General features: G+C 35.1%; 3 protein-coding genes across 4 annotated transcripts; 1 reads left to right on the top strand and 2 right to left on the bottom strand.

Moving 5' to 3' along the window:
- The first annotated feature begins 6091 nt into the window (after positions 1-6091).
- Positions 6092-11620, top strand: LOC115972236 (putative disease resistance protein At4g19050). Its single transcript, XM_031092447.1, has 2 exons — positions 6092-6283; positions 7732-11620. Exon 2 carries the CDS (start codon positions 7734-7736, stop codon positions 11463-11465), a length of 3732 nt encoding a protein of 1243 aa, XP_030948307.1. The 5' UTR covers positions 6092-6283; positions 7732-7733; the 3' UTR covers positions 11466-11620.
- Positions 11621-12997: 1377 nt separating this feature from the next.
- Positions 12998-15285, bottom strand: LOC115971316 (RING-H2 finger protein ATL22-like). The gene is made up of 2 exons (XM_031091167.1): positions 14483-15285; positions 12998-13462 (listed from the first exon to the last, which is right to left on the bottom strand). Exons 1-2 carry the CDS (start codon positions 15129-15131, stop codon positions 13302-13304), a joined length of 810 nt encoding a protein of 269 aa, XP_030947027.1. The 5' UTR covers positions 15132-15285; the 3' UTR covers positions 12998-13301.
- Positions 15286-17576: 2291 nt separating this feature from the next.
- Positions 17577-24242, bottom strand: LOC115971317 (deSI-like protein At4g17486). Of its 2 annotated transcripts, none has more exons than XM_031091170.1 (5): positions 23987-24242; positions 23398-23669; positions 19733-20020; positions 19287-19367; positions 17577-18068 (listed from the first exon to the last, which is right to left on the bottom strand). In XM_031091170.1, the coding sequence occupies exons 2-5, from the start codon at positions 23561-23563 to the stop codon at positions 17926-17928; spliced, it is 678 nt and encodes a 225-aa protein (XP_030947030.1). In that variant the 5' UTR covers positions 23564-23669; positions 23987-24242; the 3' UTR covers positions 17577-17925. The 2 variants fall into 2 exon arrangements, with proteins under 2 accessions (XP_030947030.1, XP_030947028.1); XM_031091168.1 differs by having other exon boundaries at positions 19287-19373; positions 23987-24209.
- Positions 24243-25621: the final 1379 nt, after the last annotated feature.

Here is a 25621-nt window from a genome sequence, read left to right as displayed (position 1 = left end):
CATGTCTATTGATGAAATAGAGAAGCAGAAACAAAGCAAAAAAAAGCACTATTATAATAGTTAGCCTTTTCTGTTGTGCACCGCCACTGTTGTATAAGCATATAAATCTCCTTAAAGCCAACATTTTATGGCTTTTCAGGCTTAGCAATTCTTCTTTTGATGTAAATAATGAAGATCTCAGCCCAAAATTATCTTTCATTCATTTTTTGTTTTCAACATAATTGCTAATGAATCCTCATCCTTCGATGATAATGAATTGGAGATAATTATACGATTTGCTATAGAATGTTGAACACCCATATATCCCTTAAATGTATTTTGAAAGGGTTTAGAACAAGTCACACTTTTTTACTTCACATTGTATCTGAGCTAAAAAGTGATCTAGCCATACTTGGTCCAATGAAGAAATAATGTTGGAAGGCTTGCTTCTAATAGGAGGCATCAATATGTTTCTAATTTGTATATTCCATTATTCTAAATATTCTTTAGGCATTGGAAATATTGCTTCCCTCTATTACAACACTTCTAGATTAACCAAGTTATATTTCTTGGTTATATATGCTAAGTGTTTGACAAAAGGCCTCTAAGAGCAATTGGTTTTACTTGACATTTTTGCATTTATGTTAGTTTACAAGCCTATACAGGTACTGGGATTATAGTATAGATGAACTATCATAAACTATTTGATGATAACCCACTAAGTTCTGTATTTATGTTTATTTACTTTTATTTATCGCAATAATCAAAATATCTTAGGCATTATACCTAAGGTGTGCATTTTTGCATTATGCAGACTGGGGATATGCTGTCTTGGTTTTGAATAGTGGAAATATAATTATTTGGACTATCTAATGTGTTCATTCCCACACCTTTTGATTTATGTTTGGATTGTGCATTCTTGGTTTTATGCTACATTCTAATTTTAGAAATTTTCTTGAAATTAATAATTTTTAATTTTTTTCCCCAATTTGTGGGTTATTGGTTTATAAATTGATATAAATCATGTCAGATGTCAAAACTCATGTATAAATTAGTCCTCAAATCAGTTGGTTACATCCTAAACGTAATTCCTCATTGTTCAAGTTGGCTTGGGCTGCCTATGTATATATTTGGATTAGGGTGTTTAATGGCAAAGTATTATTAGAGGAGGCTATGCTATATCTGTTCAATTGTAAAGTGTTTAGTTTGTCATGGGTGTAATTTTTTGGGTGGATTCAAGTTGTAGTAATTTTAATACTATTTTATCAAAAAGTTGTTCTCTTCCCAAGTTTCTGTTTTCTTTGTATATTAAGTCATGTTTTCCTCTTTATGATGTTAGGCATAAAGAAAATGCAAGTTAAATTCTACTGCAATTCTCTAATATGTCAATAGACCTTCACATTTCTATTGCTGACTTCACTAACGTAACAGAGCTGTTTGGAAGTAATCTTTAAGTTATGATATGATGATTGGAATCCTGTTTTACATTTAAAGATGTTTTTCTGCCACTCTTCACGCGCATCATTTGATCAACTTGAACTAAAATTCTTGCTTGCCTAATATTGATTTTTATTGGCTACAACCATAAAATAAAGGACAACATGGTCCAGCATAGAAGGTTGCCATTGTAGCTCTTTCTAAATAAATTTTTTTTTTTTTTTAAAAAACATATTTTCTCTATTAATTTTCCCCCCATAAAATCTGAAATATCTATGATAAGAGAAGTTAGACAATATATGTGATTGATGATAGTATTAACAACTATGTATGATATATGGTACCTCTAATGCGTAACGGATGAATATTAAAACTTCATTTTCATGGAGGTATTGGTACATTTGCAATTCAGTATTGTTGATGACAGTACAATATCACTTTTCTTCTAATGTGTGCATAAGTTTAGTTTCCATGTATAATATATTTAAGATTGTGTTTGGCAGGGAATGATGAAAAATTAGCTGTTTGCAAGGACTGTGGAGCTAATGTTTGCATTAATTATAAGATGGAGGATTTTGTTAAAAGGGTGAAGAAAGAAACATGTGGAAAGTGTATTTTTTTTCTAATATCAAAACCTCACTTTTCTTCAACTGTGTATTAGTGAAACTAAAGAATATGGTTATTATTTTGTTAAGTGGACCTTTTCATAAGGAGGTCTTTTTTATTGTTTGTTATTGTCAAGGAAGTTTATAAGCTATTTTCTTTTTCATGGCATATAAGCTACACTTTTGGGAGTATCTAGGGTACCATGGAAAAGAAAGAACACTGCTAAGGGCCTAAAAACAACTTTTTGTTTCTGTTTGGGGCCATGTTTAACTTTACCTTGAGGTGAAAAATGAGACTACATCATACAAAAATATAATCTCTTTGCAGAATGTACAGCAATATAGAGATACGACTGCATACAGTGATGGAGATTTCCATTCATAAGAAGTGGAAGCACACAAGCATAAACAAATTATTTTCGTATTTATTTGTATGTGAGCTTTTGTTGTTATATTGTTGCAATTTTAACGTGAAAATTGTTATATGAACCTATGAAATAACCCTCAAGTTACTATTAACCTTGATTTATTTGTTCATATATACTCTAGAGATAACATATATAATATTATATCATGTTAATATGAAATTAATTGACATTTTTTAATTTATTAGTACTTAATAAAGAAAACAAATATGTATAATAATTAAAATAAAATTGCCAAACTTTCCCATGCATAGCACGGGTTAACGACTAGTTTACTTATACTATTGAGCCGCCTCTGAGGAGTGTTGAAGTATGGTCAATGCGTGTAACGACCCCACCCCAACTGTGTAGATATTGTCCGCTCTGGAGCCCATACCCCTCACGGTTTTGTTCTTCCCCAGGTTGCGCTGAGGAAAAGGCCTCTACACATTGAAGGGAGATCATTCCTTATAAACACATTCCCATGTGCTTCCCTAGGCGATGTGGGATTCCATGGAATGCAAGACCCCTTTTCTTGGGTCACTACAATCCACCCCCCTTACGGGCACACGCGTCCTCGCGTGTGGGGCCCACACTTCTGGCTAGGGCATGGCTCTGATACCATCTGTAACGACCCCACCCCAGCTGTGTAGATATTGTCCGCTTTGGAGCCCATACCCCTCACGGTTTTGTTCTTCCCCAGGTTGCGCTGAGGAAAAGGCCTCTACACATTAAAGGGAGATCATTCCTTATAAACACATTCACATGTGCTTCCCTAGGCGATGTGGGATTCCATAGAATGCAAGACCCCCCTTTTTGGGTCACTACAATCACTACAATTGATTGTAGTGACCCAAAAAGGGGGGTCTTGCATTCTATGGAATCCCACATCGCCTAGGGAAGCACATGTGAATGTGTTTATAAGGAATGATCTCCCTTTAATGTGTAGAGGCCTTTTCCTCAGCGCAACCTGGGGAAGAACAAAACCGTGAGGGGTATGGGCTCCAAAGCGGACAATATCTACACAGTTGGGGTGGGGTCGTTACAGATGGTATCAGAGCCATACCCTAGTCGGAAGTGTGGGCCCCACACGCGAGGACGCGTGTACCCGTAAGGGGGGTGGATTGTAGTGACCCAAAAGTGGGGTCTTGCATTCCATGGAATCCCACATCGCCTAGGGAAGCACATGAGAATGTGTTTATAAGGAATGACCTCCCTCCAATGTGTAGAGGCCTTTTCCCCAGCGCAACCTGGGGAAGAACAAAACCATGAGGAGTATGAGCTCCAAAGTGGACAATATCTACACAGTTGGGGCGGGGTCGTTACAGATGGTATCAGAGCCATACCCTAGCCGGAAGTGTGGGCCCCACACGCGAGGACGCGTGTGCCCGTAAGGGAGGTGGATTGTAGTGACCCAAAAAGGGGGGGTCTTGCATTCCATGGAATCCCACATCGCCTAGGGAAGCACATGAGAATGTGTTTATAAGGAATGAACCCCCTTTAATGTGTAGAGGCCTTTTCCCCAGCGCAACCTAGGGAAGAACAAAACCGTGAGGGGTATGGGCTCCAAAGCGGACAATATCTACACAGTTGGGGTGGGGTCGTTACAGATGGTATCAGAGCCATGCCCTAGTCGGAAGTGTGGGCCCCACACGCGAGGACGCGTGTGCCCGTAAAGGGGGTGGATTGTAGTGACCCAAAAAGGGGGGTCTTGCATTCTATGGAATCCCACATCGCCTAGGGAAGCACATGTGAATGTGTTTATAAGGAATGATCTCCCTTTAATGTGTAGAGGCATTTTCCTCAGCGCAACCTGGGGAAGAACAAAACCGTGAGGGGTATGGGCTCCAAAGCGGACAATATCTACACAGTTGGGGTGGAGTCGTTACAATGCGTATGGAATTAACCTTTTTTTTTCTTAGTGAAGTATGTATAGACCCAATATGACATTATTAAAGATAACAATTTATAATTGGTTTCAAAAAAAAAAATAATAATAATAGTTTATAATTTGAATTTTGGCCCTAAAGGGCCAATTGTACTAAAAAGCCCATTTAAGGCTCACCCAAGTCCATACATACCATGCATTAGGTTCTTTGTAACACAAAAAACAAAAATTAATAGGAAAAATGCTCACACATCCTCTAAACTTTAGAGTAGTGGCCAAAACACCTCTTGAACTTTTATTTTAGCCAATTTATACCCTAAACTTTGGACAGCTGCCAAATCAATACATTTGTCAGTCTACTATTAACAAACTAACAGGAAACTCATGTGAGAGGCATGTAGGAATAAAAATTACCAAAGATTTTCCATTGAGAGGGAGAGAGAACGTTAAGGAATAGTTTGGGGAGAGAGAGAGACAATAGTAAAGAAGGCCATAACCACCACTGCATCCTTTCTCCAGTGCCATAGTTCCACCGTCATCTAGCCGACCGAGCTACTCACCCTTTGGTGTTTTTGTTTTTTTTTTTTTTTTTTTTTTGGCTGCTCTCTATATTTTTCAATTTGTGCGATATATTATTTTTTTTGTTGGTTTGGTAGTTGGTTATGGTGGATTGGGTAGAGTTGGTTGTATTGAAATGCCTATAGTTGGTTATTTTTCCAATCCACTATGCTTTTGAGTATTCTATATAAATGTTTGATGAAATGCCTAAGAGGGATGGCCAGTGCTTTAATGCGGTTTGGTTGTTCAGTAGGATTTTAGATGGGTTTGCAATTTCTTAACGATAATTCAAGTTTATTTTAATGCATTTCTACTAACTTTTGTGAGTTAAAAACTTCATTTTGATTTTCAATGCTTGCCGAGAGGTGATATTTTAGCAGATTGTGGTACATTGCATTGTGACCTTGTGATGAACTCCACGCCTCACAAAACAAAGTGCAATCCTACTCCTGCTTCGTGGAAATCCGTTAGAATTCGGGGGAGCAAAAAATAAAACAAAATTTGGAGAATGAGATCTTCCCAAGCTAGCTAAGGCATTGTCACATCTGTTAGCTTTTCTAAACGCATGGTTGATTTGCAAGTAAGGACTTCTATACAAGAGAGATCTACAATCATCCATCAAATGCAGCAATTTAGGGTGCACTTGGATTACTTTCAATTTGTTGTTGCTATATGAAGTCGAACTACTACTGGAAAATGGAACTAACCCCCATATAGATCAATGCTTTGTCAGTAATGGAGGTGTTGAGGTTGTGATGGAAAAATGGAAAACAAAAAAGGAGTATATGAGATTCTACTAGAGTAAAGCCATTATGAGGCCCTTGATTAACACGTGTCATCTAAAGAAGATATTGCAACCACCTGTGCTCACGTCTTGTTAAAAATCTATGATTTTAGATAATTTTTTCAAAAAAAGAAAAATGTTAAAATCATATTGCTCTGGCTATTGCAAAAAAAAATTTATAACTTTCATAACTCATACCAAATGTGTGACAAAAAGGGAAACATTAATACTAATATATTTTTTAAAATACTATTTTTGTTGAAGTTAAAAAGATAGGCAAAAATCAAAAACATAAACTTTTTAACCAAATTACCTCCAACACGGCTCACCCAGAATTCAATATGAATAAAACTTTTGCAGCTTTAAATTTTTTTTTAAAAAAAAGTGGAAAGAAAAAGAAAAAGTCACTTTAAAGTTTAAAGCAATTATTGAAAGGGTAATTTCGTAAACACAACTCGCAAGAAGTTGACTTGGGAAAGACTGAAGACTTTTAAACCAAAAGCCAGCGAGATAACAAACAGGACTTTTGATCAGTCATACTTGAGAGTTGAGAGAGCTCAGACTCTGAACGTTGAACTTGAAGGAGCTGTTTTGCTTTGCTTTGCAACCCAGAAAAAAAACGTACCAGGTTTTTCTTTTACTTTCCTTTTATTATTTACCATGTTTCTGATCCTAAGTAATTTATTATGCCGTTTTGGTTTAGATAATGTAGAATAATGTCTAAAATTAGAAAATGTGTTTGTCTGTGCATCTTAACTTATCTTAACGATCTCTCTCTCTCTCTCTCTCTCTCTCTCTCACAGAGGATCTGTTTCTGTGGAGATATTGAGAGCTTTTTTATTTTGTGTCTCAAATCTTAGCTTGAGAATAAAATACGGGTTTCTAATTTTTTTTTTTTAATTTTTATAATATTGTTTTCATTATTCTAGCCAATGATTTTATAGTGCTACGTAACAAAATAATTTTTCCACCACTTTGCTGTATCTATGATTCTATGTCCCCATTAGTGATATATTTTACAGAATTATAGATTCCACAATCCACTAGGGAAGTTGATATTTTAGTTTTATATATATATATATATATATATATATATATAAGTAAGTAGTTGATCTCAAAGAAGTACTTACAAGAGCTAAAGTCATTGTAGCAAAGTAGTGGTTTAGGCAGAGGACACTAAAAAGGGTGTGATTGAGTTTGAGGTTTCAATTCATAGCACACCTGTTGAAGGAATTTTTTTGGTAAGAAGCACGGACATTCCAGAATCCTTAGCATGTCCATCTCGGACATGGACACGCCGGGGACACTATGCTTGTTCTCAATGTAATTTTAGATATGCTTTTTAAACATTTTGATGGTTGTTATTTGTTTTAAAAACTTCAAATAAACAAAGAATATGTATAGAAATAAATAAAATACACTTAGAGAGAGAGAGAGAGATATATATATATATATTAATCAATCAATTAATTAATTTTTGGTACGCCCACTTTGTCGGGTTGAGGAAAAAGTGAATTGTTAAAATCTATACTGGATGGAGTATCAATGCTGCATTTAGTGATGAAAGATTCTCTACATCATAAATTTTAATTACTAAAGTACAAAAGCTTTGCTTTTATTTGTGTGTTTTCATCTGTGGAACCAGTTAGTTATTCATCCGCCCCTCTCACTGTGGTGGGTTGTATATTGTTAATATTTGGTCAAGATAGGAGACACACTTAATAAATCATGTTCAACATGTACATCTAAGACTCCACCATATTCTCCAATCCTAAAATTACAATGATTATCTCTCATTAAATTTTGTGGCACATGTGTAAAACTTTGATTCTTTTTAAATTTTATCTAAACATAAACCTCACAGTCCAAAAGATTCTTGATAAAGTGGGAGTAAAAATTAACCATTTAATGCAAATCTTTTATAAAGTGTTGTAAAAAACTTTCTTGGAGGAATAAAGTACTTTGTGTATATCTCTATATCTATATGTGTGTGTTTGTGCAAGGTGGAATTTATCTTTTTGCTCAACTGATTCTTTTAATCTTATCAAAATTCTGACATTGAATTTTTCATATTAGCTATGGCCTTGAGAGAAGCGAAGAATGCCAATATACTTCAGCTGTTGAAGGACAACAATGTGATGACAATTGTTCTCATTGGGGATGCAGGAGTTGGGAAAACATGGATTGCAAGAGAGATAGCTGATTTAGCAGACAAGGAGGACCTATCTTATGTGACTCTTTGGGTATTTCTGAATCAACAAGATGATAAGAAGTCTCTCCATCAGAACATTGCCCATCAATTGTCCGTACTTTCCACTATTGAGGAGTGGGAAGATAATGCCACTAAGGAGGAGGAGCATGAAGAGGAGGACGTGGAAAGCTTGAAAAAAAAGATATCTGCTAAGCTTAAAGAAATGAGATTGCCTAATAAGTTTCTTCTCCTGATTGTCGATGGTGTTCCTGACACAATGGATGAAAATGATATTTTAAGAGAAATTAGGCAATTGGATGAGCAGACTTCGTTTAAGGTTTTAATCACTAGAAGAAAAGAGCCAGTTGTGGAACGAAAGGAAGTGACTGAAACTAAGAGTGAGCTAATAAAAATAGTGATTGAGCCTTTGTCCAATGAAGAGGGATTAAGTCTGTTTAAGAAAAGAGTCACTGAAAACGTTTCAAGCATTGATGGTTTTCAAACACATGCATTAAGTATTGTCAAAAAGAGCAAGGGTCTACCAGCTGCGATTGTAGTAATAGCAGAAGCCTTAAATCGCATTGTAGAGCATGATTGTGGGGTTTGGACATTGGAAAGTGCTATGAAAGAAGCAGCGACATGTGAGGATGCACATAACAGTGCAAATCCACTGCTGCGCTGTGGGTATGAAATGTTGCCGAAGAGAGATAAGGCTTTGATTGATTGTTGTTGGTATAGCTTGCAGTTCTTTCTCAAGCATGGTGGAGTCCATTACAATGAGTTGATAGCTTGCTGGATATTGGAAGGATATTTTGGTCCTGTTGACCATGTTGAGAAGGTGTATGAAGTGGGACATCGTGTTTTAGTGGAGCTTATAGATCGCCATCTGCTGAAAATACGAGATGATAATGCCGTTGTCGTGGAAGGATTAGCACTTACGATCCTTGATTGTTGTCCTGATAGGAATGAAGGGAAATCAAGTTTGGGTTTGGCTAGAGTGTTTGAGGGTGGCCATTGGCAAGGTTTTGGGAGAATCACACATGCAGACGGTTTGATAAAAACAATGTGCAATCGTGACAAATGGGATAAAGTGTCCACACTACTAATTGATGGAAGTCGTCTCTCCAGGGAAGTCCTTGATACATTCTTTGAGCCAATGCGGGGAATCGAAGTTCTTGCACTTTTCAATCCCACAATCAAAACATTGCCATCAAACTTGTCTAAAATTCACAAGCTACGTCTTCTTGTGCTCAGAGGATGTGATCTATTGGAGAACGTTGATGATATCAAAGAACTTAAATCATTAACGGTTCTAGAGATATCAGGTGCTACCTCCTTGAAGAAAATTCCAGATGATTTTTTTCATAAATTGCTTCAACTTCGAAGCCTGAAGCTCTCTGCAGTCCAGATCAAATCGCTGCCTGCTTCGATCTCTGAATTGAGTGAACTTAGGTGGCTCATTCTAAGGGGGTGTGCTAGCTTGGAAGAACTTCCAAGACTACAAAAACTTGAAAACCTCCTAGTGCTTGATCTTTCTGGTGCTATTGAATTGAGAAAATTGAAAGATAAAACGTTTAAAGCACATGCAAAACTTCGAATGCTTGATCTTTCCCAAACAAAGATTGACCGCTTGCCTTTTTTGAAAAATCTGGGAAATCTCACTCAACTCTCCTTAAGATGTTGTAAATGCTTAACTAGACTGCCCAGCCTAAAATCAGTATCTCAGCTTGAAATTCTTGATCTTTCAGGTTCTTCTATGCTAAAGGAAAATCAAGATGAAATCTTTCCAAGTATGGATGGCCTCAAAACCCTCAATCTTTCTAATACCAAAATCAGGCATTTACCTTCCAATAATAACAGCCTCCCAAATCTTGAGTTGATGAATCTTTCTGATGCTTCGAGTTTAGACAAAATCGAAGATAATATCTTCGAACATCTGAGATACCTCCGTCATCTTAAACTCTCAAAAACCAACCTTCAAAAGTTACCCTCACTCTCTAACCTTTTTAACCTTGAAATTCTTAATCTTTCAGGTTGTAGTGCTTTGAAAGAAATTGTGGATGAATCCTTTCAGCACATGACTTGCCTTCAACAACTTAACCTCTCAGAAACTAAGATTGAATGTCTACCATCCCTTTCCAATCTTAGTAACCTCTGTCAACTCTTACTAAGAAACTGTGTCAATCTCAAAGAACTTCCACCTCTGGAATCTCTATCGAAACTTGAGGAGCTTGATTTATGTGGTGCAAGGTCTTTGAAAGAAACTGATGCTAAATTCTTGGAGAACATGGTTCACCTTCGGTTCCTCAACCTATCTGGAACTGAACTTAAGTTACCTCCCACGTCCAACCTCACCAACCTCACTCAGCTTTTACTTCAACGTTGTAGACTGTCCGAATTATGTCCAAATTTGGAAAAATGTACACAGCTAGAGGTTTTGAATCTTTCTGAGACAGACATTCAGTCTCTGCCATCACTTGAAAATTTTAGCAATCTCCGTGACCTTAACTTAAGAGATTGTTCAAGCTTGGAGAGGCTACCGGGTCTGAAATCAGTTACTCATTTGGAAGTCCTTGATTTATGGGGAACTAGAGTCAAGGAGTTTCCCTATGAGATCTCACAGTTGACTCATTTGAAGCGCCTTAATCTACCAGACTTAAAGGATGTTCAAACACTTGACTGGGGGAAGTTAAAGAACTTACCAGAGGAGCTAAACTGGGATCAGTGTGGCATCTTCAAGTGCAGTCAAAATAGGCCTTGCATGTCATTGAGTGGCACTGAATTCTTCCAATATTTGAAGACAAATCCTGGGTTATGGGAGACATGCTTCAAAGAATTTCAGTTCTCTGTTTGTGCTCATGAAAAGGAAGGCACAGCTAGGGACATTTTTTGGCACAGAGTTGACCCTAACTTCAGAGAAATCTACTTCCAGACTCTTTCTCTTCCTGAAGAACATGGCAAGTATCTGGAAATCGTTGGATTTAATAGTTTTACCGGGTTTGAGGATGCCCTCCTAAAAGCAGAATATATCTCTTTGATTGATAACAAGTTTATCAAATCCTTATCAGACTTGGCTGCGGGTGTGAAGTCAATGAATGTTGGCAATGTCATGGCAATGAAAGGCTGTTGGCTAGAGAGGTCAACCGAAATGCAAACTATTTTTGATGAAGAGGCAGAAGTCTTAATGGAGGAAAATCTTGAGACTCTGTGGGCGTCAAACCTTCCCATATTGAAGAGTGTCTCCAATGGAAACTTGCAACTTGGACACCTTAAAAAATTATATCTAGATTGTTGCCCAATGCTTGAAACTGTCTTTCATTCATCCCAGCTGCCAGAAAATCTTGAAGTCCTCCAAATTAAATTCTGTGATAAATTGAAGACTCTGTTTATGCTAAATCCATCAACAGATTGTAAACTGCAGAATTTACAGAAGCTGCACCTGGTGGAACTGCCTAATTTGTCTAGTATTGGGGTGCTAGAGTCAAAGAGCGTTCTGGATATATTTCCATCTATAAAATTAATCAAAGTCAGGGAATGCCCAAACCTCGAAAATTTAGATAAGATTAAGAAATTTGCATTTGTTGAAAATTCTGGACCCATGAAGTCCAGGGATCACTAGATTGAAGGAGAGCTCTCATGGTTTAATTAACAAGGGTAGTACTAGTTACATTGTGCATCTTGCGCCATTTGTACGCTCAGGTTTGTTATGGTTTCCCTGCATCTTTTTCATACATGGAAACCACAATTTGATATTCCTGCCCAGCTTGCTTTTTCCCCGTTGTTCCGTGTTAATTTCTCTTATGCCTTTCTTCATGTATCCAAGTTTAAGGTTATCGTAAAAGTTGTCTATTTTAGAGTGCATTAATTTTCCCAGTCCATATAATGCTCCGTAAACATTGTTTTTATTGACTTATGCAAATCACCTATGTTCTTTTCCTTCTAATTCGTTTGGTACAATGTTGAACTGTAAGGTACAAAATTCAGCTTCTAGGTTGCAGTTGTTTGTATAGGACCATTAATCCACTTGCCCTGGTATTTTAAAACAACTTGATAAACTACTTGCTGGGAACAGAGTGATACTTTGCTTATGTCAGTATACAAAGTAAATTTCTAAATTCATGTTTAGTTTTGGGTGAGAGCATTTTGAAGCAGGAGAACCATGGTTCGCCACTCCTTAATTAGCTGAGACTGCAAACTAATTAGCAAGTTCTGAGTCCATGGTATGGTATAGGTCATGATCAAGCATCGTGTAGCAACTAGGTCCAGATAGCTACTTACCACCAAGAAAAAAAAAAAAAAATTAATGAAGAAGAAGATCAACATAGCCAAAGCTCAAAAAGTATTTGCATCTATTTTGAACTTGTAATTACATGATCAAGCCATATGTCAGAGGATTTTGTATAGAAGATTTCACTCGGTTATAAAATTTTCCTTAAGTTCAGTTTCTATCTAAACGAGGCAAAACCAAGAATCTGATATCATGTTTGGGACTTGTCTCTTAATGAGTTAGTTTTTATTATCCCCGTGACTGGTTAGAATTGTTTTCTGGTGAAATTGAATCAATTGATAGTTTACAAGAGTTTTATGGATGATTAGTCAAATATGTCGCCAAATATGCTAATATTAGTGATTATAAAAAAATGTTTGTTGATTTGCAAAATTTGGATGTTAGATATTAGTGATAAAGATGATCTCTTGTTTTGGGTTTATTGGGATTTTGAGTTATGTGATAATGCATCTACATCGTATTTGTATCTTCCAGATTTGTTATTGAAATTTCCTCTTGACCGTTGCCCATATATGTAGGCTATAGTTGAATTGCGTAAATTTCTAGTGTTCTCTTTTGTGCATGGTCATCTTTTTATTTTTGGATTTGGTTTTCTCCCGTTCCTATTAATTTTTTTTGTAATATTACTATTTCTCAAATATAATACTACCCAATGAGTATTATAAATAAACTATAAAAATATATTTTACAAAATATTTCCATATGAGTTTATGATGTACTCACATATCCGAAAGAATCTGTAACTAAATTGTTCACTTTATACTCCAATGCATATTAATTACAGAGTATAATGAGGACCCTTAAGACGTGGTAAGAAGAGACACAAACTCTGGTAGTCAAGACTCAAGACTCAAATCTTGAAGTAATGAAGTCACATGCGTGTTATTATGTCGAACGTATCTTGGAGAATTTGAGAAACGTCACTTCTCATCTCAATCTTATGTCTGATTCATGCAATTAAACGATTTTGTTTGAGTTGCCAAACGTCTTTCTAGTGTCTACTTTTTCAAAATTATTAGCTCTTAAAGCCATACATTTTTTTTTTAAACAAAAATTTATACAATCAAAACTAATCTATACCTACCATCTTATATAAATACTTTTTTTTTTTGCCTCTAAAGGTGCTTCTGTACTATGATGTCCTAAATAGTTCATGCTTACTATTGATTACTTGCTTGGTTTCACAATCTGGTTATAGTCTCCTAATTTCTCAACCACAGCTGAATACTTTTCTTCATCCTGGCAGTGTATTTTCTTCGAGTGATAGATCCTTATAATCGTCACTGTCGCCACCACCATCGCAAAAATGAAGATGCCGATACTGAAGACTGCAAAAATCAGACCACAATTAGTATAAACTTACTAGACCAATCTCTCTTTTATTATATGTAAAAACTAACAAATACTACTAGTTGAGGATTTTACCTACAAGCACATGCATAATAAAAACCCAAAAATTAAGATTAGTTTGTATTATGATTTATATATAATACATACGATCAATTGATCATGTATTGAAAATGGGATATATTGGTTAGCTAGTGAAAAAGACCTTTCCTGTGCCTGTTTTCCTCTGTTTTGAACAAGATATTGATGCTAGCTACTCCAATTTTTCAATTCATACAATTTTAAAATATTAATGTTACAACAATTCTAAAGTGTAATCAAGGGCATCATGATAGCTACTTATTTGACAAGGGTACATAGTGACAAGAAGGGAAGTTTCCTTTCAGTATTTCTACGAAAACCGGGTCAAAGTCTTTGTCAATTTGACCAACGTGAAGTAGAATTGAAATATAACCAATTAAAACCTTTGAGAGTTCTTATCCTAATACATGATGGACACATTACATATTTATGTGAGTGACATGACATTCATGATTTCTTTAGTTTTAGATCTTATTTTCCCACCATGATTCCATGTGAATGCTAGAAGATTAGACAGACAGAATAGTTACTTGGAATATGTGATAGGTTGGACTTTAGGGGGGTAGAAGATTGCTAGTATTTTTTTTTTTTTTTTTTTTCCTTCATTGGAAATGACATAGCAAGTCTGGAAGAATTTAGTAGTACATAAATTTTTTCTGATATCTCAAAAACTCTCAAACTATTGTTTTATTATCCCCATCATGATTTTATTATTCTCTTTTTAGTAAAATGAAATTTTCTTTTCTTTTCTAAGAAAATAGTACATGACAATATGTCCTGGTACATACTTTACAAGTTTCATTACTAATCAAAATTGTTAAAATTAGAAATTGTCAAATATTATAGGACATAATAAAAATTTCTAAAAACAGGAAAAAAAAAAAAAAAAAAAAAAAAAAGGGACAAAGGACAAAGATTACCTATATCATGTGCCAAGTTAAAACATCCTGTTTTATCCTTCAATCCACAGTGGCTTCCGTTTGCTTCACAATCTTCTGATCCAGGCAAATCCCAAGATAATCCAAGACCAAAACTATTGTCAGCTAGGTAAGGACTATACTGAAAAGGAATTGCCACAGTTTTCACTGGCCTACAAGAATTTGGTAGAGCCAAGGAAGGCTCTACAGTATAGACATGATATTTGGAGCCACTTAGGCAGGGGATCTCACTGAAGGAAGAAGAAATCAACCTAGAAGAACAATTGAGGTATGTGTAGTTCTTAAGAACATGGTAATAATGGAAAGGTGTAAGAGAGAGATTGAGGTTAAGAAAGACTTCATGGACACAGTTTTTGGGGTCAAGAAGACTAAGACTTTTGGTGTGGTAAGAGATGGATTTAACAACCAAGTCACCATTATAGGATGGGAAGGGAATGAAAGTGGTGTTGTCTTTGCATACAAGCTCAAAACCAGGGTGACCACAGTGTTGGAGTTGCAAGCCTTTTACTTGGAATGGGAACTGAATCTTGGGAGCTCCATCACCACACTGCATCATGGTACAAGTGTCTTCAGAAGCGTTTATGCTTAGCAAGGTGGAAGAGAAGAGAATAAGGAAGAGAAAAGCATCCATTGCTTAACCAAAAAAAAAAAAAGTATGTAGAAGACACAAGCTTGGGACAATGATAGTTGTTAGTTACTCTTTAATCTTATATGGGAAGGTGTTTAAATGGAACAGGGAAAAGAGAGTGAAGCACACCCGAAATGACTCAGAGGCTGCGAAACCCAAAGGACAAGCAAACTTCAGCCACCTAGAAATACTGTCTCTATTTTCTTTTTCTATACAGAACAAGTGGAGAGTTTTCACTTTAGAGAAAGCAAATATAGGTTTATTATTAAAAAATTTATTCAATTTTTTCCATCATAGAGTGTTTAAGGGGTTTGAACATTCAGTTGGAAAGTTTTAGGTAGTAGTGGTTTTGGACCCAAAACTTTGAGGAAGCATACAAGAAGATGCTTAAGGAGACTTTGGTACCCGGTCAAGAACGCAACCTAACGATCTGACCTCTCTTTTTACTTTAAAAAATTATAATAAACAACTAGGCGTCTCTTATTTTTCACGGGCTAATAAACCTTTACCCCTTTTTTATATTAAACTCACTTTTGACATTCATTTTTTTTACCATATTGTCTAAACTGTACGTTTTAATTTCAGTTTTATTTTCGGTGGACCCCTAAACTTTATGATTTTTCTGCTTATCATTTTCTGTTTTGGACCCTAGCCTTTCCGGCCATACCTCGTTAAATAACAAATACTACTTCATTTTGCAGGCTCTAACGAGTCAATATCTCTCACCAGTCATTGCCTTGCTGATTAAGTTATCTTGACTTTAGTCCTCTCCGTTAATCAGCTATCAGTTTAACTAATCAAACACTCAAAGAAAACTTATTTTATTCAAGATTGTATGATACAACTACCAGCACTCAAATACCCTCTGGTCACGCAACATCGATTGTATTTTAATAAAGCAACACAATTCATGATGCTCCAAATTGATTGTATAATAATTGATGCACTATTTGTTTTGATTGAAAATCTTTTGTGAAAATAATTTTTTGTTTTTTCCAGTATTAATTAGTATTAGAAAAAAATAAATTAAAGGAAAATTATCTTTAATCAACAGAGAATCTTATTAAATATATGACTAATTTATAAGAGATTATTGTGTTTGACATGTCTATAAATTTATTTCATTTATTAGTGAAATCTTGATGTGACATATTGCTAATGGAGGGTGTAAAGTGGGGGATTTGCATAAGATCCTATTGAATGTATTCTCACAACAACAACAAAAATTTAGACTTTTATTTTTTATATCTACTACATGACCTTTATTCGGATTAAAAATAAAAATAAATAAAAATAAAAAATAAAAAGAAGGAGAAGATGGGAGGAGAGTCTAACTCTAAAAATCCAAGCACTATTCATTAATACCCACTTCAGGAATTTGGGCCCTTTAATCTACTAGTCCTCCAGAGGCTTAGGCAGAACCAACTCTCTTATAACCTAACCAAACCAAACCAATGCATCTATGGTCTTCCATATCTTTGAAGATTGAAATCCTGATGAGGGCTTCATGACAAGGACTCAAGTGAAACTATTGGCACTACTTATCAGAGGGTGATCCAAAGCAGTACAACCTTGCAGGTGGAGCTTCTTGGCCATAACCCACTACGGGAGTGGCGACACCATGTGGGATGGACGAGTGAACTGAACTATGAGCAAAAGATCATGACAAAAGAGGTGGGCTGACTACATATTTGAGTAATCAATTCCTATATGCCAGGCCATACGCCCATACCTGCCTGATGCACTAGAGATTTTACCAATTTAGTTAACTTATGATACCCCAAATTATGTGGAATAGTTTCCATAAATAAGAAAATGCTAGAAATCTTACCAATTTAGTTAACTTATGATACCCCAAATTATGTTGAATGAGTTCCATAAATGGGCATTGTGCATTCGTGTGTTGAGTGACTTGAGTCCCACATTGGGTGTAACACAACACATGAATTGTGATAGTTCGGATTATGTGAACTAGATTGTGTTGTGGTAAGGTGTCTTTACTCTTTAGTCCCATGTATGGGTGGTGTCTCCAAGTTCACAGCATGTCTGCCAAGTCCAGTTAGCCCACAGCCTGGATGTCATCGAATGGACAATTCCAACAAAATTTGATCGTAACTTGACTAATTTTTTTGGAGTATAAGCGCATATATAGTTAACGTTTTCCTAACTGGAACCCACGTCTTGTCTTGAAGTTAAGAGAACGCAGTTTTACAAACATTTTTCTGTGATCATAAGACTCTAGAATCAAAGAAATGAGGTAAAGAGAGATAAATAAATAAATAAAAAGTTGGCAAAAAAAAATACTACTTTGTAAAATATTTCAGTCACATACCAAATATTCTCAGCAAAAAATTTAAAACTTCTTCCTGCAAATTCGTACACAATAACAATAATTTTCTCTGTATTTCAATGTAAAAATAAAGGAAAAGAAAAAAATAAACAAAATCCTTAATAACAAATTTCTGGGATCTGCAATACTCATCATTAAATTTGAGAGTATTTCTTTTGAGTTTAATAGCAAATACAAGAGCCCTTACATTTAAGAATTACTAACATGCTAATAAGCAAACTTCTAATGCAGTTATAGGAATATCTGAAGCATAATCATACATTTCAAAACAATACTGGCCACATACAACTTTTTGGCATCAATATTGTACCAGGAAACATATATTAAAATTTTAGAAAAATTTACTTGAGACATGTTCACTGATACACCTGAGCTCATACATTACTAAAACAACCAACAGACAGACCCAAGAGACAAAAGAATTGGAACTGGAATTGGAGGAAAGAATCACATGAGCTCCCTTGCTAGCCTCACTGGTTTTTCCTTAAGAAAAGCCACATCGCCATTTGGTGTGGTCAGGAGATGATGATTTTGCTCCCCTTCACTCTCTACTGATGCAGATGATACAACCGATTCTGACCCATCATCATCTGTATTGACATAATATTTTTGATCAACGGAGAGAGAGAGACCTCAACACTAACACATGTAATAGGAAAATCAAATCTCTGAATTTAGTGCTTTCTGCTGAACAATTAAGCAGTCACTGTCAAGACATTCCTAGAACTTCTTAGATGGGGACTCCAGATAACTAATTATAGATGCAACTGCAGGGATTGGATGGTTCCAGCTTCTAACTTCTAAGAGCCTAAAAAATCATTTTCACTGGATATCCTAACAGTCCAGAGTTCAAAATTTAAAGAAACAACACCCAAGCCTTACCCATATGTTTTGGATCAACTATGGATCTAGTTAGCGACTTAGACTAGGTCACATTTATTCTATTTCGCCATTCTATTCTATTCTATTCAAAGTCATACTTTTTAGTACTTCATGCATTGACATACCATTTTTTACTACTACTATTAATATTATTCTTGGTCTTCCTACCTTTTTTAATTCTCTCAACTTGAACAACTCACTCTTTCTCATTGGTGCAATAATTGCTCTCCTCTGAACATGATCTAACCATTTCAAGCGACTCTCCCTCATCTTTTCATCAACAGGGGTCGCCCCAATCTTTAATTTCCTCATTTCTAATCATATCTTTCCTTCTACACTTATCCATCTTAAAATTCTCATTTGAACTACACTTATTTTATAAATACATTGTGCTTAACAGCCCAATATTCAGTACTATAGATCATAGCTAGTCTTATAGAAGTCTTATAAAATTTTCTTTAAATTTATAGATATTCTATGATCAAACAATACTCTTGATGCACTTCTCCACTTCATCCACCTTTCTCTTATCCTAGGGTTCACATATTCTTCAATATCTTCATCTTTATGAATTATTGATCCATAACTTAACCATCTTTTTGTAACTTGATAAAGTTCAACCAATGCTAATTAAGCATGCGATCCTGGGGAATATCAATGATTTAACTAACCTTTTCACCTCATATTTTACACGTTAAAAAAACATAAAAGATTAAAAAGAACATCTACCTTTCATTTCCATTTTTCGACAAAATGAACACAAAACATATAGAAATATATGGTTATTCAATTACACACAGTGACTCTGTTATACCAGATTTTGTATTTTTGGATACCCAATGACAGTAATATTCTTTCAAGAAGAAAATACTTTCAAGCATCTGAGGTAATTAGTCTTGCAAAAATGGTTGTCTAAATAGACTTACCAGAATATACTGGATGATCGGGAAGATGTCTCACTGCTGTAACTTGGATGCTTTCAGGCAGAAGACAATTGCAGAAAGAACCTGAAACTTCAACCAGATATCCAATCAGATTAAGGAAAAGCCAATCATATGTTCGCCAAAATATCCATTTGCAGTACCAATAATTGTAAGCAGCTCTTCTGTTCACACCCTTTGAAAACCCTATATAACCAATCTACCCAAAGGTGTGAAACTGCCAAAAATATATGGACCCTGGAGAGATCTGATGTAGCTGATAATATAGAAATAATAAAGTATGACATAATGGAAAAATAGTGATTGATCAGGTGTTTAATCATATGACCAGGTAAACGTGGAACTATGTTCATACGCATAGTCTAGAAGCTATGTTGAACTTCAAGGTAGATTCTCAGTAATGTAAATACATAGGCAGAGAGATCTCTTACCTAATCGGGCAAGCCGATTAACCCATCCTGGTATAGACTTTCCGGTTAGCTGCAGAGAAACTTCATCTGTGAAGTGGTTGCAGTTCTTGGCAATCAAATGATAGGTGTCCCCGTGATATTTTGCAGAAAGGTGCTCCATGAATGACCGGAACTCTGAACGAGACATATCAGTGCTGCCCAACAACACTGACCGTCTGAAGATGAAGCCAGGGCAACTTTTTGGTTCCACCTCAAACACCCCACTGGAAGAGTACTCATGTGCTCCAAAGCCATACTCCAAACCATGCACTGTCCATCAAATTTCAGAGACAACTTTTTATGGTTGGCACACCATAGAATTGAAAATACAAAAGCTTCACACCTAGAATCCTCAACAACTACCCATATACAATATCATTTGATAATATCCTAAGATCAAAAACCCCTCATACATGAGTGATCTTATAAGATACCTGCCTGTAAGTCACAAACGGGAGAGAATTGATCAATTGAAGCAGGAATATACACTTTCCTGGAAAAGAGGTCATTTATATTATAACTACTACAGCTATTTAGTGCATGACATTTGTCAGGAAAAGATCCAACAATGAAATAAGCCCAAGCATAACCAGTTTAACTAAGTATTTTGGTAGAATGAAAGACCATGTATGCATATGTGCCTATAATATCCCCAAAAAAAGAATTAGTGCATGGTACAAGTAAGTTTGTTGACCTAATTATCCACTAAAGAACCACTGAAAAAAAAACTGCACCAGTTAGACTCAAATCAAATGGGTTGATGCTTAACAACAGTAATTCATGCAAATTTTCAAAAAATTTAAACTAGAGGACGCATATAATCTAAACTCACTTTTGTTGTTGCAGATTTGAGTTTATCAATCTTGAATTTTTCATTTAATATCTATATAGACATGAATCATGTGTCTAGCCAGATGCAACCAATAAGTGACGTAGAACAAGTTTCCTTGGAATTTGTCGAAAAGTATGATCATAAAAAATCTACGCAAACGGCATGCAGTCATAATGTTCATTCCATTGACCCTTACTTTCATGCCTAGATTTAGTTCTTTTTTAAAAAAATATTTAATTTCATTAATATTAGTCTTTCAGTGAATTAGTTGGAATATTATATTATTTTTTCTTATATTTTTTTTTAAAGAAAAGCTGTCAAGAAGAGTTCCCAAACTAGTTTTATCATAGTGGAATACAATATTTCTCTGATTCTAAAATTTTTGTTTGATTATAGATTTCTAATTCTTGAATATTAAAGAGGTTCATTAAGGTAGAACAAGAGCCTTTTGCGTTTCTGTTTTGCATTAAGTGGTATCATAGCTGTTCAGCAATCTAGTACAGCGAACAATGAGGGCAAGTACAACTAGCATATTGATGAAGATCAAGGGAGTACAAGCCCTTTCAGCCAGGGATGGCAATGGGCAGGTTTTTTGGGTGATCCCATTCCCCGCCTAACCCCACTCAAAAGGCCCCATGCCCTATCCCACATCAAGAGGCAACAGGGTTTTCTATCCCTGGCACCCTGGCATGCAGGGATTTTTAAAAACCCATCCCACCCTGTTGTGGCCTGCCCTACCCACCCTGCTGGTATATGCAAATTTTCAAAAAACCACATTCATTTCTCTCTTTTCCACAAGAACAAGATATAATACTATCTCCAAGCACAAAAATTTGTAATAATAATAACAGAAAATTCACCTACTCCATCACCCAAAAATAAAGACCAAACATAGGAAAATAGGAGAGCATAGCAGTACAAATCAAATTCCCAAAATACAGAGCACCATGAACTAAGAGCACTAACCAACTGATTCAAATGGAGAAAATTAAAATCAAACTGACAAGAACAATGAGAACTTGGAGAAGAGAGGAGAAACCCTACCATTGTCATTGAAGTGAGGACATGGGGATTAGAAATTGGATTCTCACAATCCTTTGAGGAGCGACAATCATGATTGTCATATTATTGAATCGGTCATTATCGCTCTTCATTGGAAATGAAATAAGAAAAAAGATCTTGTGTGGAGGAACAGCAAATCAAAAACATGCAAGAAGGGAAGTTGTTGGAGATGATGTTGGTGTTTGTTGGGGTTAGGGAAGTCCTGTATTGAGAAGTGAGGAGTTAAGTGCCACAGTCAAGTGAGTGTTTGGTGGGGCCTGGCTGGGCCCACCATTTTGAGGTGTTCTTTTGTCTCCCCAAAATCGGGGTGGAGAAAATGGGGGGAGAAAGAGGGGCTTAGATGGAAATTTACCTATCTGCCCCTCTCCTATCCCAACATTAGTTTTTTTTTTTTTTTTTTTTCAATGTAACATGAAGTCCCCTATAGTGTTGTCCAAAGTTCTATTGGATTCTCACCATTCTCTATTTTCTACAAGAAGGTTCCAAAGCATGCACTTGACTTAGTAAAATTGGTTAAAGTTGTTGGTCCGAGAGTAACAGCAATCAATATAGCAGAACAACTTCATTCAGGTCAGGCAGAGATCAAAAATAAACTTAACAATGCTAGCCAATAACCTTAAGCTAGGACAAGATTTAGCCTAGTAAATTTACATTTTACATTAAAAAATAACCTTAAATTACCCATGAATCCACCAAAAGACTAACTTAATAGAATATAATAAGCTAAAACAAATTTAGGAATGAAAACAAGAAACGATAGACAACATCCTATTTGCTAGATTTTTTATAATCACACTTCTGTGGAAATGTCTAGAACAGCCATTCTACATTAGTCCTAACACATACTTTTAATCATAGCTGGCAAAAGTTGTGCATAGCAATGCAAACATGAAGCTTCAAGATTTATCCAAAGTAAACCAATTATGAAGCGCAATATCTTCCACTCACCATTTGAAGCAGTTGTTTCTATTTCTAGTGCAATCATTTTGCAGAATACAGCTTTTTATAGCATATTCATAACTATTACAGCATAAGACAAGGAAACGTAATGGCAATAACATTGTGACCTTGTCATACAATCCCATAATTATCTATTTGCAATTTTTGCAGCATTGAAGTTTGAAATAACTAAGGCTATAAACAAGCCAAGTATTAAAAGTTCAGGCTTGTTCATTTGGTTTTATTTTGAACACGAGCTGAACTCGAGCTTATTACCAAACAAGATTACATATTCAAGCTTGGTTCATTTCCTTGTTGAACAAGTTTGAGCTTGTTTACAAGCTACTTGATTAACTTCCCAAATATAGTCAAAACTTGACAAAAATTTTGTTACCCTTCCAAAATCTATGAATTTTTACTATAGATTGTTTATATTATCAACAAACTACAAATAGTAATTTGATATCATATGAACCTATTTACAAATTTACACAATTCAATCTCAAGTCTATTTAAGTATATTTTTAGACAAGTATACATATGAAAATATAATATTATTATAACAGTTAAATCAATCATCATGTTACTATTATATACGGTTAAATTGATCATCATGTTCACCAGCTTGTTCACGAACACATTATAACGTATGAGCTTGGCTCGATTAATAGCCGATCCTAAAATTGGGCTAAGCAAGCCTTTTTCTCAAGCCGAGCTTGAGCTGTTCATAATAAGCTTAATTCATTTACAGCCCTAGACTTCAAATAAGTAAGAAGCTAAGCAACACAATGCAATGGGTTGGAAATTCATATACCTTCGATACCAGAATGGAAGATCCCAAGGCCGAACCAGTAAAGGTAGTTGTTAATGGGAGTGAGATCATAGACATTGAGGTACAACAACGCCTGGTTTTTGGTTTCATCGCTCTCATCCTTTTCCCTGCTTGAGCTCGAGCTAGAGCTCAACGGGAACAACCGCATTTTTTTTACCAAATTGCCACTCCCTCAACACCCAATTTTTGCATACATATGTATATAATATTTACACACTCACAAGCTCATCATCTTCAACACCAATCCAAACACCCTATAAAACCAAACAACAACAACAACAACAAAAAGTTACAGAATTAAGAGAAACCCTAAAGATGTGTTTGGCTGCTGAGAAAGCAACGAAATTGTAGAAGAGAAAAGAGTGGAAGTTCCAACTAAATATCTGGCACGCCAATTTAAGAAGAAAGCTACAGTTTCTTTTTTGGGAAAAAAAAAAAAAAAGGGTTAAATTCTCGGGAAACAAACATGGTTTAAGAGTGAGTGAGTTTAGTATATAAAGATATGAGGATCGGTGGAAGGGAAAGGTGGATCGGAGGGAAAGAAATGAGAATTGGAGGGAAAATGTTTTACCTGAGTCTGACAATGAGATCGGATTTGGATTGGGAGCGAGCGAGCAATTCAGAGCTTTTGCTAGTTTTGCTTTATTGGGAAAGTGAGACAGAATTCCAGGGAAATTGTGGGATTTTCAATTTCAATGGAATCTGTTTCTGTTCGTACACTGTTGGGACTGGGATTTATTAAAAATTATTAATACTTTGAAAGTTTTTTCTTTTTTTATTCAGAGCACACGGACACCGGTTTTCGACTGATGCCAATGCCCCTTGCTTTACTGCTATATCACGAGTCTACCCCTTCCTTTTTTGTTTTCCATTTTTGAGAAGAAGATAGCATACCCCTTCATGTTGGTTGACTTGTTTTTTTCAATTTTTTAGATTTGTTTTTTTAGTAAAATATTATTTTCGTCTTTGAATTATTACAAAAGTTCGTTTTTCGTCCTTAAAATTTTAAAATTTCTTTTTTTGTCTCTAAATTTTTCTAAAACTTTTCTAAATGTACTGATTTTCGTCCCTCAGTTTGTTTTCTTTAACTTATGTCTTATGTGACTTGATGAAGTGCTAATGTGATATCTAACTTAGATTAAAATTATTTTGTTTAAAAAAATATGAACACGTGGCAAATAATTATAGGTACATGTGGGAACCATTTTTTAAAAGCCCAAAATTACCCTCAGTTGACTCTCAAAATATTCTACACTTTTCATAAATTAAAAAAAAAAATTATTTTTAAGTCAAAAAACCGAAGTATATACTTATTTGAAAATTTTGGTTCAAATTCATATATATATATATATATATATATATATAAACAAAAATGATATTCAAAATCAGGTTAGACAATAGGAAAGAGAAATTAAAGGCAATCTTTAAGACAAATAATGACATCGTCACTCCCTTATGCAACACTAATAAGAGTTAGAGCAGCTCTATTACATCGCAAAGGCACACTACCAAAGAAAACAAAATAAAAACTCTCATAAATCAAATTAATATCATCAAGTATCCATACAAACTCCAGAGGGTAGATTATGTCCAAGTTTAGGAGATCTATCAATTCAGCAAACATGCACTCCACAACAATTTTAAAGAAACTACTTAACAAAACAGTAGTGCTTTCCTCATAATAGATTTCGAACTCCACGGTATATCCAATTCTTTCCTTATTCATTTACATGCCACCATACTTTAATTAATTTTTTTTTTTTTTTAAATGAGGATATAAAAAGTTATACAAAAACCTCAAAACCAACTTTTATCTTTTTGATTCTCAAAAAAAAAAAAAAAAACTTTTATCTTTTTTTTTTTTAATCTCATGTTTATTAATTAAGTTACCAAAAATGACATGATGCCAAATAAATGTTATTAGGGTTTTTTTATAGCATTTTTTGGTGTGTTATGAGAAGTTAAGCTCATCCCATAAGAGAAGTCGAATCAAGCTCACCTTAAGGAGAATCAAAGTGCCTCTAAGTCAAGAGGCCTTTAACTAATGAATTTGGATGCAGTTTTCTACTAAAAGTTTATTTACTTATTTGGTAAAATCTGATTATATTTATTTATTATGATTATTATTATTTGAAATGAAAATGGTAGTAGATTTTGTGTATTCAAAATAAGGTTTACAATAGGAAAGAGAAAAAATGGCATTCTT

The sequence above is a fragment of the Quercus lobata genome, chromosome 12 (genome assembly GCF_001633185.2).
Source record: "Quercus lobata isolate SW786 chromosome 12, ValleyOak3.0 Primary Assembly, whole genome shotgun sequence".
Classification (NCBI taxonomy): domain Eukaryota; kingdom Viridiplantae; phylum Streptophyta; class Magnoliopsida; order Fagales; family Fagaceae; genus Quercus; species Quercus lobata.
The sequence above is the reverse complement of the archived record's forward strand: the minus strand, read 5'-3'. Positions and strand labels throughout refer to the sequence as shown.

What these genes read in the sequence shown, in the direction of transcription:
- LOC115971316 (XM_031091167.1), bottom strand. Translation starts at nt 15,131, where the DNA reads ATGGATGCTTTTCTCTTCCTTATTCTCTTCTCTTCCACCTTGCTAAGC. An exon ending in TAACTTGGCACATGATATAG is followed by an intron (nt 13,463 to 14,482) that starts GTAATCTTTGTC and finishes TGATTTTTGCAG; the next exon opens with TCTTCAGTATCGGCATCTTC.
- LOC115972236 (XM_031092447.1), top strand. Translation starts at nt 7,734, where the DNA reads ATGGCCTTGAGAGAAGCGAAGAATGCCAATATACTTCAGCTGTTGAAG.
- LOC115971317 (XM_031091168.1), bottom strand. Translation starts at nt 23,563, where the DNA reads ATGCGGTTGTTCCCGTTGAGCTCTAGCTCGAGCTCAAGCAGGGAAAAG. An exon ending in TAATCGGCTTGCCCGATTAG is followed by an intron (nt 19,374 to 19,732) that starts GTAAGAGATCTC and finishes ATCTGGTTGAAG; the next exon opens with TTTCAGGTTCTTTCTGCAAT. An exon ending in CGATCATCCAGTATATTCTG is followed by an intron (nt 18,069 to 19,286) that starts GTAAGTCTATTT and finishes ATGTCAATACAG; the next exon opens with ATGATGATGGGTCAGAATCG.